General features: G+C 39.9%; 1 protein-coding gene across 1 annotated transcript in view; it reads right to left on the bottom strand.

Moving 5' to 3' along the window:
* Positions 1 to 14,172, bottom strand: part of dync2i2 (dynein 2 intermediate chain 2) — a 56,746-nt gene that overhangs the window by 34,183 nt on the left and 8,391 nt on the right. The window contains exons 2-3 of the mRNA XM_060841149.1: positions 9,453 to 9,562; positions 2,824 to 2,981 (exon numbers count right to left, since the gene is read on the bottom strand). Coding sequence (XP_060697132.1) covers positions 2,824 to 2,981; positions 9,453 to 9,562 — 268 coding nt within the window. The remainder of the gene's footprint in view (positions 1 to 2,823; positions 2,982 to 9,452; positions 9,563 to 14,172) is intronic.

Raw genomic sequence — 14,172 nt, forward strand, 5'->3', positions numbered from 1 at the left:
CAATTAAACAGCCATGCACTCCAGAGGAAAAAAAAACTGCAAAAAGACTGATATGCTTTGAAACAGAACTCAAATTGGATGGTCAAACAGGGCTGAATTAGCATGGCTTCATTAAGGGGAGGGCATGCTTGATAAATCTGTTAGAATTCTTTGAGGAGATAATGAGTAAGTTAGACATAGGAGAACCAGTGAACACGAATTATTAGAATGCCCAGTAAGCCTTTGACAAGATGCCCCAAAGGAGGCTATTAAATAAGAATGGATGGTATTAGGGGCAAGGTACTGGCATGGATTGAGAAATGGTTGACTGGTAGAAAGCAGAGACTGGGAAACACAGTGCTTTTTCAAGATGCCGTCAGGGACCAGTGAAGTTTTACAGCAGTCATTGATGGGATCACAATGCCATCAATTCCTTTATTCAAGTCATTAACATGAAATTCGCATTTCACATAAATGACTGAATAAAGGAATTGATGGCATTCTTACTAAGTTTGCACATGACACAAAGGCAAGTGGAGGAAAAGGTAGAGATGAGGAAGTGGGGAGGCTGCAGAAGGACTTTGACAGGCTAGGAAAGTGGGCAATGAAGTGGCAGATGGATTGAATGTGGGGCAAGTGTGAGGTTGTGCACTTCAGTAGGAAGAATAGAGGTGTAGACCATTTTCTAAATGTCCTCAAAAGTTTTGGAAATCTGAAGCACAAAGGGACTTAGGAGTCCTAGTTCAGGATATTCGTAAGGTTAATATGCAGGTTCATTTGGCAGTTAGGAAGGCAAATTAGCACTAATTTGGAGAGGACTTAAACACAAAAGCAGGGTTATATTGCTGAGGCTGTATAATGCTCTGGACAGAGCACATTTGGAATATTGAGAGTGGATTTGGGCCCTGTATCTAAGGAAGGATGTGCTGGTCTTAGAGGGGATCTAGAGGAGGTTCACAAGAGATTCCAGGGATGAAAGGCTTGTCATATGAGAAGCATTTGAGGACTCTGGGTCTATACTCAACGGAGTATCGAAGGATGTGGTGAGATCTGACTAAAACTTACAGAACCCTGAAAGGCCTGGATAATATGGATATGGAGAGGTTTCCACTAGTAGAAGTAGGACCAGAGGGCACATCCTCAGGGTGAAGGGGTGATCTTTTAGAAATGTGTTATGGACCAGACCAAATTCCCTTCAAGTATATCAAGAAGATAGCCTAGTCCTAACTTTTTCTTATTTAAAGACAAATTTTCGGTGGCCTGTTCCTGATGCAATTTGATTGGTTACAGCATTCAGCTTTAAGTAAACCACACTTTATTCTTACCCTATATTTCAAATACAAACAAAAGAAAGAATATATAAAACTGCAACTCTATTGGAAAACTTAACAGAATAATAGAATATTTAACAACTAAAAGGCAACTGTTCCAATATAGTAACAGGCCATAAACACATCCTTGGCAAAGGGAAATTTAATAAAATAGATTGTCTTACATGCAATTCTATAAAAGAACTCTAGCTTTTAGCTATAACACAGACAGGAATAACAGCTTCAAGACCCCAGCAATTGCTGAAAGCTAAACTAAAACACTGGTTCTGTGGGAAACTAATCCCATCCATATTATTGTCACAACTGAGATGAGGAGGAATTTCGTTAGCCAGGTGGCGGTGAATCTGTGGAATCCATTGCCACAGAAGGCTTTGGAGGCCAAGTTATCGAGTGTGTTTTAGTCAAAGATAGGTAGACTCCTGATTAATAAGGGGATCAAAGTTTATGGGGAAAAGTCAGGAGAATGGGGCTGAGAAACATATTAGCCATGATGAAATGGTGGAGCAGACTCAATGGGCCGAATGGCCTAATTATTTGAGCTTTGGCACATGTCACACACCACTGCAACACAACACAGAAATTTCACTGATCAATTCTAATACAAGAGAATAAATGTCCATTTAAATAAATGTTCCCTCATCATTAAAACTGTTATATAAACGCAGACAGTCATTACTGCACTTTGCTGAATCATTTAGTGCTGGCAACACATGCTGTCTATTGTCCTGTACAGCTCCTGTCTTTTAGATAAAACGTTGAACTAAGACACCACTTGCTTGCAGATGAAGATTCAGGGGCATTCTCCCCAGTTTCCTGGCCAATATATATTCTTCAATCAACATTACCAAAATGGATTAACACGCGAGTACATCACTACTGTGTGTGGGGGCTTACAGCAGGAAGATTAGCTGCTGCAATTACCATGTTATAAAAAAATGATTCAAAGTATTTCATCGGTTGTGAACAACTTTGGGTGATCATGAGGTTGTGAAATGCACTGTAAATGTAAGTCTGATTTTCATCCACTGCCTATAGAGGTTTACAAAATTATGAGAGGCATGATAGGATAAATAGACAAAGTTTTTTCCCTGGGGTCAGGGAGTCCAGAACTAGAGGGCATAGGTTTAGGGTGAGAGGGGAAAGATATAAAAGAAACCTAAGGGGCAACTTTTTCACACAGAGGGTGGTACATGTATGGAATGAGCTGCCAGAGGATGTGGTGGAGGCTGGTTCAAATGCAATATTTAAGAGGCATTTGGATGGGTATATGAATAGGAAGGGTTTGGAGGGATATGGGCCGGGTGCTGGCAGGTGGGACTAGATTGGGTTGGGATAACTGGTCGGCATGGATGGGTTGGACTGAAGGGTCTGTTTCCATGCTGTATATCTCTATGACTCAGGACACCCAAGATTAGAAAAGAGCTCAATGACTTCAGTGGTCCAACTCATTTTTCCATTGCCCTAAAGTGTGATGAGCAGATACAGGTTTTAAAATCAGAGCCTGAAATCATACCGGCAATCAAACAAGGTTCTACTGGATGGAATGCCAAGCACATGATGGCACTAGAAACGTCAATCACTGTATTTGGTCGCCCTGGGTTCAACCCTCTCCGATCTAGATTCCAGGAACACACATAGGACTTCTCTGTGCTCCAATCACCATCCTCCAACCTGAAATCAATGCGAGAGGAATCATTACTAATCAGCGTAGATGCACTCATACCAACTTTCATATTGAAAAGCAGAGCATAAAGCTGTTAGCAGTCAAACACTATTCAGAATAATTTATGGGATGATTTAATGGCAAAAGGGACTCTGAGAAAGACTGATTTAAATATAAAATGATCAATTAAGTTGTAGATAATGTTATATAAAAGGAGATTTCTTTTGTAGATTTATTAATGTTCACTGTCACCTCATGGTACTCTGCTTCATGCTATCAAAGGCTATCTGGAAGCATGCACTTGTAGAGGATGTTTTTAACATTACAGAATTTTTCAATTATAACATTGTGAATAGAATTCAGCCACTAATGATGACTAGAGCTATTCATGGTTTAATGTACACTACACTTTCATTGATTACTTTTTAAAGTTAAGAAATTTTTTTTAAAAAAACAATTAAAATACATAATAAGCACCTTAGCCTCTTAAGCAAGTTTAATCCCTTGTAAATTTGCAACTAGCACTCAACCATAAAGAAACTTTTTATACATTTTCAGAATTCCAAAAGTGCTTTACTGTCAACAAATTACTCTTGAGGTGTAACCACTACTGTAATAGAAACAAAGGGATCAGTCAATTTGCACACAGCAACAAAATAAATGATAAATAAAATAAATAAACTTTTAATGTTTTTGGTTGAAGTATACGCATCAGCCAGGGCACCCAGAATATTTCATTCCTCCTCCCCAAAGATCGCAACAGAATATTTGACACCAAACTGAACAGAAGACAGTTTAATGTTTCTTCTAAGAAACAGCTTTGCTGACAGTGCTACTTTCTCTTAGGTCTGCACTTAAGTGTAATCACAGATTCAATGTTGATCAATAAGAACTGATCGGATCATACAGTGAGAAAGCATTGTGCACTGTAGTTCTGTCCTCAACGACACTCACTAACAAGCAGCGAATCCGAAATAACAATTGTTCCAAGTAAGATGGAAGGAGTGCACCGCTCTTCTTTAGTCTCACTATACCAACATTGACAACACAAATTCATTATTTCACTCCGTTCCTGATATGACAAGTAAAAAGTGAGGACTGCAGATGCTGGAGATTAGAGCTGAAAATGTGTTGCTGGTTAAAGCACAGCAGGTTAGGCAGCATCCAAGGAACAGGAAATTCGACGTTTCGGGCCAGAGCCCTTCATCAGGAATGAGGAGAGTGTGACAAGTCATGTATTTTTTCTATATTGGACATAGAATAAAAAGATCCATCCACCAGGCTTTTTTAATAAAGACAAAATTATTTTTGATTACAAAACAAAAAAATTATTCCACAAAAATCCACATTCTTGGCTAGTAATGATTAGTTCTTGAAGGAAACAAACGGATGAAGTGTATAATATTCAGTTGGCTGTTAATTTGGCACACAATGATAGGTCACTAGACAAGGCAGTTATCGCTGGGGTCTTGACAGATACAGCTTGCTCAAGAGACGTTATCAAGAAGAGTTCCAGTCGGTCTTCAAGTGGAAATTCAGGCTCCACAATGGAGTCACAATATGGTACTTCAAAAACAGCTTCGCTAAGCTGAGCAGCTGAGCAGGCTTCCTCTAACTGAGAGCCACAACAAGCTCCAACTGACCGCAAAAAGCTATTCAAACAACACAGCAATGATGACTAGCAAACAAGTCCAACAATTAACTGAGACCATGCAGCTTCCAAGAAATGCCTTGTTTAAGAGAAGTTCCATGATGTTATTTCATTGGTCTCTCTTTAAAAAGAAAAATCGAGATTATTTCAAGTTCTGTTCAGATATCAATTTTTTTTCCACAATCCATGAAAACTCTCATCTTTGCAAAGTATTAAGCAAATCTGAAGCCTTCATAATATTATATATATACAGCAAGGAACAAACTGAGCTAGCAAAAGAATCATCCTGACATATAACTTCAAAGAGTACTCCAATATCAAACCTCAATCAAAACCATCAGCAATAAAACTGGACTTTCATCTTATGATTATTTGTAAATAAAAATTGGTTGCTGTGTTTCCTAACAAAAATGTAACTACATTTCAAAAGCAATTTGCAAGAATCATAGAATTTTACAGTACTGAAGGAAGCCTTCGGACCGTGTCTGTACCGGCTCAAACAGAATGTGCATTGAACAGGATGTTCAAAACAGAATGAAAAGGACAAAATAAAGGTATAGAAGAAGTAAACTTTCCTTTCACCAATGAAAACATACAAAACTGGATCTATTATGTTTTAGGTTATAGCATCATAACAATAACTAACCTGAAAATTCTACAAATTAATTGTTAAAGTTTAAACTTAACTAATGCACCTATTATGATGACATGGTTTTACCACAATACCATGCAAACATCTCCTATTGGTAAGGAAATGACTCAAACAGTGAACATTGCTGTGAAAATCTATATTATGTAAAATATTTCATTTGTCATAAATTGCTTTGGGATTTGCTGAGATTATGAAAGGCTCTACGTAAATAAAAGCCTTTCCTAATGATTAAAATTTTACTTAAAATCCAAAAAGACCTTCAACTAGGTTGTTGATAGCTGTAGAGACATTTACAACAATACATTTCAGATAATATAAATCTCAGATAAAAGTCAAATTTTGTAAATAATCTTCAATAAATATCATGATTGTGCCAAATTAAAAGGGGTCAATAATGCTGTGAAGATGGAGAGGCCCTGGCAGTGAACTGCAGTATATCCATATCTTACTAAACTATAAACACCTACCTCATTTAAATAACTTTCCAGTATTCTAAACACTTAGTGAACACAAAGATCATGTTATTTCAAACCCAAAATGTTACATCCTTCAAAGGGGAACAAGGTCTGAACTTATAAGAGATAGTGGCATGGTATAGAAACAGAACACCACTATACTAAGTTGCTACTTGGAAGTTCCAAGAGGAGGAGGTAATACAGAAAAGGGTGAATCTATTTTGATTGTAAAAAAGGATTCCTGCTACAAAGTATCAAAGGATATGATGCTCTTTACACTAAAAAAAATTCAATACCAGATAGGTGAATGGAGACAAAAACTCATCTTATCTAAGAAACAAATAGATGATGCGAGTGTAGCGTTCCTCATTCAGTAATTCTCTCCTGTGATAATCTATCACATTGCCATGTACAAACTGGCTGTAATAGGTGACTATGCTTTTAAAATAATTACTAAAATCACAAAAGCGCTGCTAAATAATTTTGATACTTTTTAATCTAATTATTCTGAGAGGTCAAATAGGTTTAGATCATACAGATAGTAAAAATAAAGGCCACTTTGCTTTTGGATCAATACATCACCAATTAAAGATGGGTCTTGTGCAATGGAGATTTCCTACCTCTTCACCAGAAGGTCTGAGTTCAAGCCTGAATCACAGTATGATTGAAGTAGCTTTAACTGATTCAAACAGACCTTCCTAAATCACCATTCTTTTTCATGACATGGACAGCATTTTCCCAATAGACTTTTGGGCAAACGGAGGCCAGAAGCTTGCCTTGCATGACGAATAATCGGTGAGTTGATTTAAAGGAACCTAAGGGCCAACCTTTTCATGCAAGGGCAGCACCTGCATGGATGAACTGCTGCCAGAGGAAGTGGTGGAGGCTAGTACAATTACAACATTTAAAAGGCACCTGGATGGGTATATGAATAGGAAAGGTTTAGAAGGATATGGTCCAAATGCTGACAAATGGGACTAGATCAGTTTAGGATATCTGGTCAGTGCAAACAAGTTGGACCGAAGAGACTGTTTCTATGCTATACATCCATATGACTCTATGATCTGAAACTAGTCTTATTATTCAATTAAGTATGATGGGCAGGTGCTCAAAACCGTATGGCCAACAGAAGGAAGGAAGTTGCTTTCTGAAATGGGCAAAGTTGGAGGGCCTTCTCTCCAAAGTTTTTAAACTTTAAAATAAAGAGTGCCATTAGCAGTTAGGCAAATGAGGGGAAATGCCACCACAGGACAGTCTGCAGCCACAGCAAAAGTAATCATTGGATAGGGTAGATAGGGAGAAACTTTTCCTTTAGTAGAGGGGTCAATAACCAAAAGATACAGTTTTAAGGTTAGAAGCAGGAGATTTAGAAGGAATTTGAAAAATTTTCTCACTCTACCAAGAGGGTGGTAGGTTTCTGAAACTCACTGCCTAAAAGTGGTAGACAAGCAGGAGGCTGGAAGAACACAGCAAACCAGGCAGCATCAGGAAGTGGAGAAGTCAACATTTCGGGTGTAAGGTCAAAGAGTACAGAAAAATATAGATAAACTGGAGAGTTGGGCGGAGAAGTGGCAGATGGAGTTTAATCCAACCATTAGGAGGTGATGCATTTTGAGAAGTTTAATTCTACAGCGAATTACACAGTAAATGGAAGAATCTTGGGAAAAGTTGATATGCAGAGAGTTCTGGGAGTTCAGGTCCATTGAATCCTGCACAGGTGGATAGAGTGGTCAAGAAGGCATATGATATGCTTGCCGTCATCAGACAAGGTATTGAGTATAAGAGATGGCAGGTCATTTTAAGATCATACGCGACATTGGTTTGGTGGCATTTAGAATACTGTGTACAGTTCTGGTCGCCACATTACCAAAAGGATGTGGACGCTTTGGAGAGGGTGCAGAGAAGGTTTACGAAGATGTTGCCTGGTACGGAAGGTGCTAGCTATGAAGACAGGTTGAGTAGGTTAGGTTTGTTTTTATTAGAAAAAAGGAGTTTGAGGGGGGACCTGATTGAGGTCTACAAAATCATGAAGGGTATAGACAGGGTAGGTAGAGATAAGCTTTTTCCTCGGGTGAAGGATTCAATAACGAGAGGTCATGCTTTCAAGGCGAAGTGTGAAAAGTTTGAGGGGGATAGACACGGCAAATACTTTACACAGAGGGTGGTAGGTGCCTGGAACGCGCTGCCGGCAGAGGTAGTAGAGGCAGGCACGGTGGATTCATTTAAGATGCGTCTGGATAGATGCACGAGTAGGTGGGGAGCAGAGGAATACAGATGCTTAGGAATTGGGCAGCAGGTGTAGACAGTAGATTTGGATTGGCTCAGGCTTGGAGAGCTGAAGCGCCTGTTCCTAACCTGTAAATGTTTTTTGTTCTTAACCCTTCTTCAGGACTTTGGGGGGGGGGGGGGGGTTGTTGGATGAAAGGGGAGCTGCAGATAAAGGAGGTGGCAGGGCAGGGATAGGTGAAGACAGGCAGAGGATATGACTTAGTTGATCAATTGGTGGAACGAATCTGGTAGGTGGCTGGGAGGAGTGAAAGGGAGGGGGAAGGGGTTGGGAAGGGAGTTGGGGAAGTTCTCCAATTTCAAATAACCTCCCTTTCCTTTCCCCCACCGACTCCCTCCCCAGCCCCTCCCCCTCCCTTCCACTCATCCCAGCCAGCTACCAGACTCATTCCTCCCATTGACCAACCAGGTTGTACCCTCTACCTGTCTTCACCTATCCCCACTTCACCACCCGCCACCCCTTTTATCTGCAGCTACCCTTTCACCCATCCCCAGTCCTGAAGAAGGATTACACCCAAAACGTTGACTTCTCCATCTCCTGATGCTGCCTGGTTTGCTGCTTTCTTCCAGCCTCCTGCTTGTCTATTTTGGATTCCAGCATCTGCAGTTTTTTTAGTCTCTAAAAGGGTGGTAAATGCAAGAATCATCAAAACTTTTCAGTAGTATTTAGATGAGCACTTGAACAACTTACCATGGAAAACTATAGGCTAAGCATTGGAAAATGTGTTTAATATAGATATAGAACATCTGGTAACTGGTGTAGATACAACTAGCCAAAAGGACTTTTTACTATGATGTAAAGAAAACTCTATATGTACACAGCACAATAGATGTGATACGAATGAAATCAAGTTATCTTTACAGATGAGTGCAGAGCCACATTAATGTGGTTGACTCTTAACTGCCCTCTGAAAAGGTCTAAAATGCAATTCGTTCAAGGGCAATTAGGAGTAGACAAATGTTTGCCTTACCAGGGACATCCACATCCCACAAAAGAAAAAAAAGTGCTGTCAAAGTAGTTATGAACTTAATCTTCAGTAGTAATGGTCTAAACCAAATGAATGGCTCTGTGATCAATTCCCAAAGCTAAAAATCACACAACACCAGGTTATAGTCTAACAGGCTAAATTGGAAGCACGCTCCTTCATCACAACCACCTGAAAGCTAGTGTTGTGTGATTTTTAACTTTGTACACCCCAGTCCAATACTGGCACCTCCAAATCATTCCCACAGCAGTATTGTTGGAATTGGAAGTTTGGCCACACAGAATTTAAATTTAAAACCACTCCAAGATCAGCTAAAGAACTTGGAGTCTTCTTTCCTGCTTTGTAAGACTCAAATACGACATCAGGAAAGATAAACATACACTTTAATTGAGCGTGTAACTACCAATAATGAATAGAGACACAATGTTGGTTATTTATAGCTATCGTACCTGCCATATGCACAAGCAATGACAGAGCCTGTCACATTCCAGGACACACCAGTAACATGCAGTTTTCGTTTCTGCGCTTCTGGATAATACAGAGTATGCAAACATGAAACCTACAGCAGGATTTAAACAAAGAAACTCATTAAACAATTATAAAGGAACCAGTTGCATTCTTGTTTTATTCGGTAAATTAATTTAAATATCAAAGCTTGAAGAATCATGTGGTTTGCAATTATAGGTTGTGAGAGTGTGGATTTCAAACACAGGACACTAAATTCAATAACTAATTGCTAAATTTAATGGGCATAGAGATAGAAAATACATAGCACACTTCAACATGGAATATTCATGTCTGTCATCCAATTCTATCCAAGCTGCCTTATTTTTTGTTATTCTATCAAACTGCTTTTCGACTAAGTCTCTTGCAAGTTATTGTATTGAATATCTTCTGAAAATCCATACAGGTTACATCTACACATACCTGGCAATTTCTTTGAGGACCATTAAAATCAGTCCAGCTTTGTCTGTTAATAAAATGTCTCCTGGCCATTCTTGGTTTGTAAAAGTCAATAAAAAGTATTAATATAATGGCCATATCTGCGACAATGCAAATATATTATATGCCATTTACAATAGAAGCATGTTAAGACAGGGTTTTAATTTGCCTCAATGAACAGGGAGATAATTATGGAGTTGTACTTTACTTCTAGTTAACCAAGGACCATAGCTCTGGCTAAGTTTTTTCATATTTGATATTCTTTCAGAATTTCTATATCAGAAGTATGTGTCAAAGTTACATAGGAAATGTATGAAGAGACTTCCTTTGAATTGATGATTAATTCATCTGCCAAATCCAGGTAATAATTATTTAGCACTGGAAACAGACTCTTCTTTAAAAAAGACAAGAACCTCAATTTTAAACACCTCTATCAAATCTCCTTTTAAATCTTCCCTGCTTACAAGTAGAATGATCCCAGCTCCTCCACGTTTCTCACACCACTGAAGTAGTACTAATTCTGGTTAAATCTCCTCTACACCCTCCTCAAGGCCTCAACATCCTTTCTGAGTAGTGCACAGAACTGGACTGGATCTCTCTCAGAGACCTACTCAGTGATTTATAAAAGCTTAATTTCCAAATGGAAACAATTTGCGTTTTCTACTCTTTGAACAGGCTTTCCTTTTGCAAAGAAAGAACTACCTCAATTTTAATATGCAAATATGGTACACTGCTGACCAAAAGAATCCCATACCCTCCCAAAGATATCCTGTAGTGGAACATGGGTTTTTTTTGCTATCTGCAGACTAAATTAAATCGTAGGATTCTAAAGTACAGGGGGGAAGAAAAACTCCCACACATGTAATACAATTCAACTTTCCATTTCATTCTCCCCAATGTCCTAATAAATAATAATCCATCAATAAGCATTTAAAAAGCCTAGATGATCTAGTAATTATGATAATGCTGGTTTTAGGACGTTTGGGACACACACCAACTGCCAATTTCCTCCAATTCAAACCAACTCACTGGTTACAAAACACAGACATCCTGAAATTGTAAAAGGCACTACATAAATGTAAACGTTTTAAAATCAACTCACTAGAAACATCAACAGGAACACAAGTGACCAGAATCTAGTTGGAAACAAATCCAACTAAAATAAACATAATGAAGCTTCAAGCACAAATGAACAAAGCATTGAAACCTTATGGTCAAAATTATGGAGATCTTGATTTTTGTTAAATCCCAAATCAACTTAAATGGCAGGCATGACAAAAGGAAACTTGCACTGCTTTGCACAAACCACTATAGGACAAGACAACAGGATGATGGAGTGATGCCTCAGTCACATAGTTGGCAGGGGTTACAAATATATTTGTAATTGTCTGGTCTTTCTTTACGACTGCCAAAACTTAAAACAGTTCATGGAAATAAACTGCAGAACGCAATGCATAGGCATACCTGCTTTAGTAGATTTGGCAGAGGCCACTGATGTGGATTTGATACCCTGGAAGCATATCAACATGGAAAAACATGCACTTTTTTGATTTGATTCAATTGCTATCTAATATTACCTAAGGAATGCAATAACTCGCAAATTGATTTTATAAAGTTAATTATAGGTTGAGTAGAAACTAAATTACAGGATAGCCCAATATTACCTTTACACAGCTGCACTATCAGGCAAGAATTGAAAGTACTTTAGTTAATACTAGCAGACCTCACATGGCATTGCTCACTGCTAGTCACAGTGTACAATGAAGTACAGAAGAGGAAACTGACTTAGAGTCATAGAATCATAGAGATGAATAGCATGGAAACAGACCCTTCGGTCCAACCCGCCCATGCCGTCCAAATATCCCAATCCAATCTAGTCCCACCTGCCAGCACCCGGCCCATATCCCTCCAAACACTTCCTATTCATATACCCATCCAAATATCTCTTAAATGTTGCAATTATACCAGCCTCCACCACTTCCTCTGGCAGCTCATTCCCACCCTCTGCAAGAAAAACTTGCCCCTTAGGTCTCTTTTATATCTTTCCCCTCTCACCCTAAACCTATGCCCTCTAGTTCTGGACTCCCCAACCACAAGGAAAAGACTTTGTCTATTTAGCCTATCCATGCCCCTCATAATTTTGTAAACCTCTATAAAGGTCACCCCCTCAGCCTCTGACGCTCCAGGGAAAACAGCCCCAGCCTGTCCAGCCTCTCCCGATAGCTCAAATCCTCCAACCCTGGCAACATCCTTGTAAATCTTTTCTGAACCCCTTTCAAGTTTCACAACATCTTGCCGATAGGAAGGAGACCAGAACTGCACGCAATATTCCAACAGTGGCCTCACCAATGTCCTATACAGCTGCAACATGATCTCCCAACTCCTGTACTCAATACTCTGACCAATAAACGAAAGCACACCAAATGCCTTCTTCACTATCCTATCTACCTGCGACTTCACTTTCAAGGAGCTATGAACCTGCACTCCAAGGTCTCTTTGTTCAGTAACATCCCTAGAACCTTGTTGTGATTCTGTTCGCCAAGCTGGGAATTTGTGTTGCAAACGTTTCGGCCCCAGTCTAGGTGACATCCTCAGTGCTTGGGAGCCTCCTGTGAAGTGCTTCTGTGATGTTTCCTCCGGCATTTATGGTGGTTTGTCTCTGCCGCTTCCGGTTGTCAGTTCCAGCTGTCCGCTGCAGTGGCCGGTATATTGGGCAAGCCAAACAGAGAACAGCCAGGGAATTCCTAGAAGCATGGTACTCATCCACAGATTCTATCAACAAACATATCGACCTGGACCCAATATACCGGCCACTGCAGCAGACAGCTGGAACTGACAACCGGAAATGGCAGAGACAAACCATTATAAATACCGGAGGAAACATCACAGAAGCGCTTCACAGGAGGCTCCCAAGCACTGAGGATATCACCTAGACAGGGGATGAAAGTTTGCAACATAAATTCCCAACTCGGCGAACAGAACCACAACAGCGGGCACCCGAGCTACAAATCTTCTCCCAAACTTTGAATCCCTAGGACCTTACCAATAAGTGTATAAGTCCTGCTATGATTTGCTTTCTCAAAATGCAGCACCTGTCATTTATCTGAATTAAATTCCATCTGCCACTTCTCAGCCCACTGGCCCATATGGCCAAGATCCTGTTGTAATCTGAGGTAACCCTCTTCACTGTCCACTACACCTTCAATTTTGGTATCATCTGCAAATTTACTAACTGTACCTCTTATGCTCGCATCCAAATCATTTATGTAAATGTCAAAAAGTAGAGGTACCAGCACCAATCTTTGTGGCACTCCACTGGTCTCAGGCCTCCAGTCTGAAAAACTACCTTCCACCACCTTCTGTCTTCTACCTTTGAGCCAGTTCTGTATCCAAATGGCTAGTCCTCCCTGTATTCCAAGAGATCTAACCTTGCTAGTCAATCTCCCATGGGGAACCTTGTCAAACGCTTTACTGAAAACCATATAGATTACATCTACCACTCTGCCCTCATCAATCCTCTTTGCTACTCACTCAAAAAACTCAACCAAGTTTGTGAAACATGATTTCCCACTCACAAAACCATGTTGACTATCCCTAATCAGTCCTTGCCTTTCCAAATATATGCATATCCTGTCCCTCAGGATTCCCTCCAACAACCTGCCCACCACCGATGTCAGGCTTCCTGGTCTATAGTTCCCTGGCTTGTCCTTACACCCTGCTTAAACAGTGGCACCACGTTAGCCAACCTCCAGTCTTCACCTCACCTATGACTATCAATGATACAAATATCTCAGCAAGAGGCCCAGCAATCACTTCTCTAGCTTCCCACAGAGTTCTAGGGTACACCTGATCAGGTCCTGGGGATAAATCCACCTTTATACGTTTCAAGACATCCAGCACTTCCTCCTCTGTAATTTGGACATTTTGCAAGGTGACACTATCTATTTCCCTACTGTCTATATCTTCCATATCCTTTCCACAGTAAATACTGATGCAAAATATTCGTTTAGTATCTCCCCCATTTTCTGTGGCTCCACACAAAGGCCGTCTTGCTGATCTTTGAGGAGCCCTATTTTTTCCCTAGTTACCCTTTTGTCCTTAACGTATTTGTAAAAACCCTTTGGATTCTCCTTAATTCTGTTTGCCAACGCTATCTCATGTTCCTGTTTTGCTCTCCTGGTTTCCCTCTTAAATATACTCCTACTGGCTTTATACTCTTCGAAGGAT

Source organism: Hemiscyllium ocellatum, chromosome 21 (assembly GCF_020745735.1).
Source record: "Hemiscyllium ocellatum isolate sHemOce1 chromosome 21, sHemOce1.pat.X.cur, whole genome shotgun sequence".
In the NCBI taxonomy this organism is placed as follows: Eukaryota; Metazoa; Chordata; class Chondrichthyes; order Orectolobiformes; family Hemiscylliidae; genus Hemiscyllium; species Hemiscyllium ocellatum.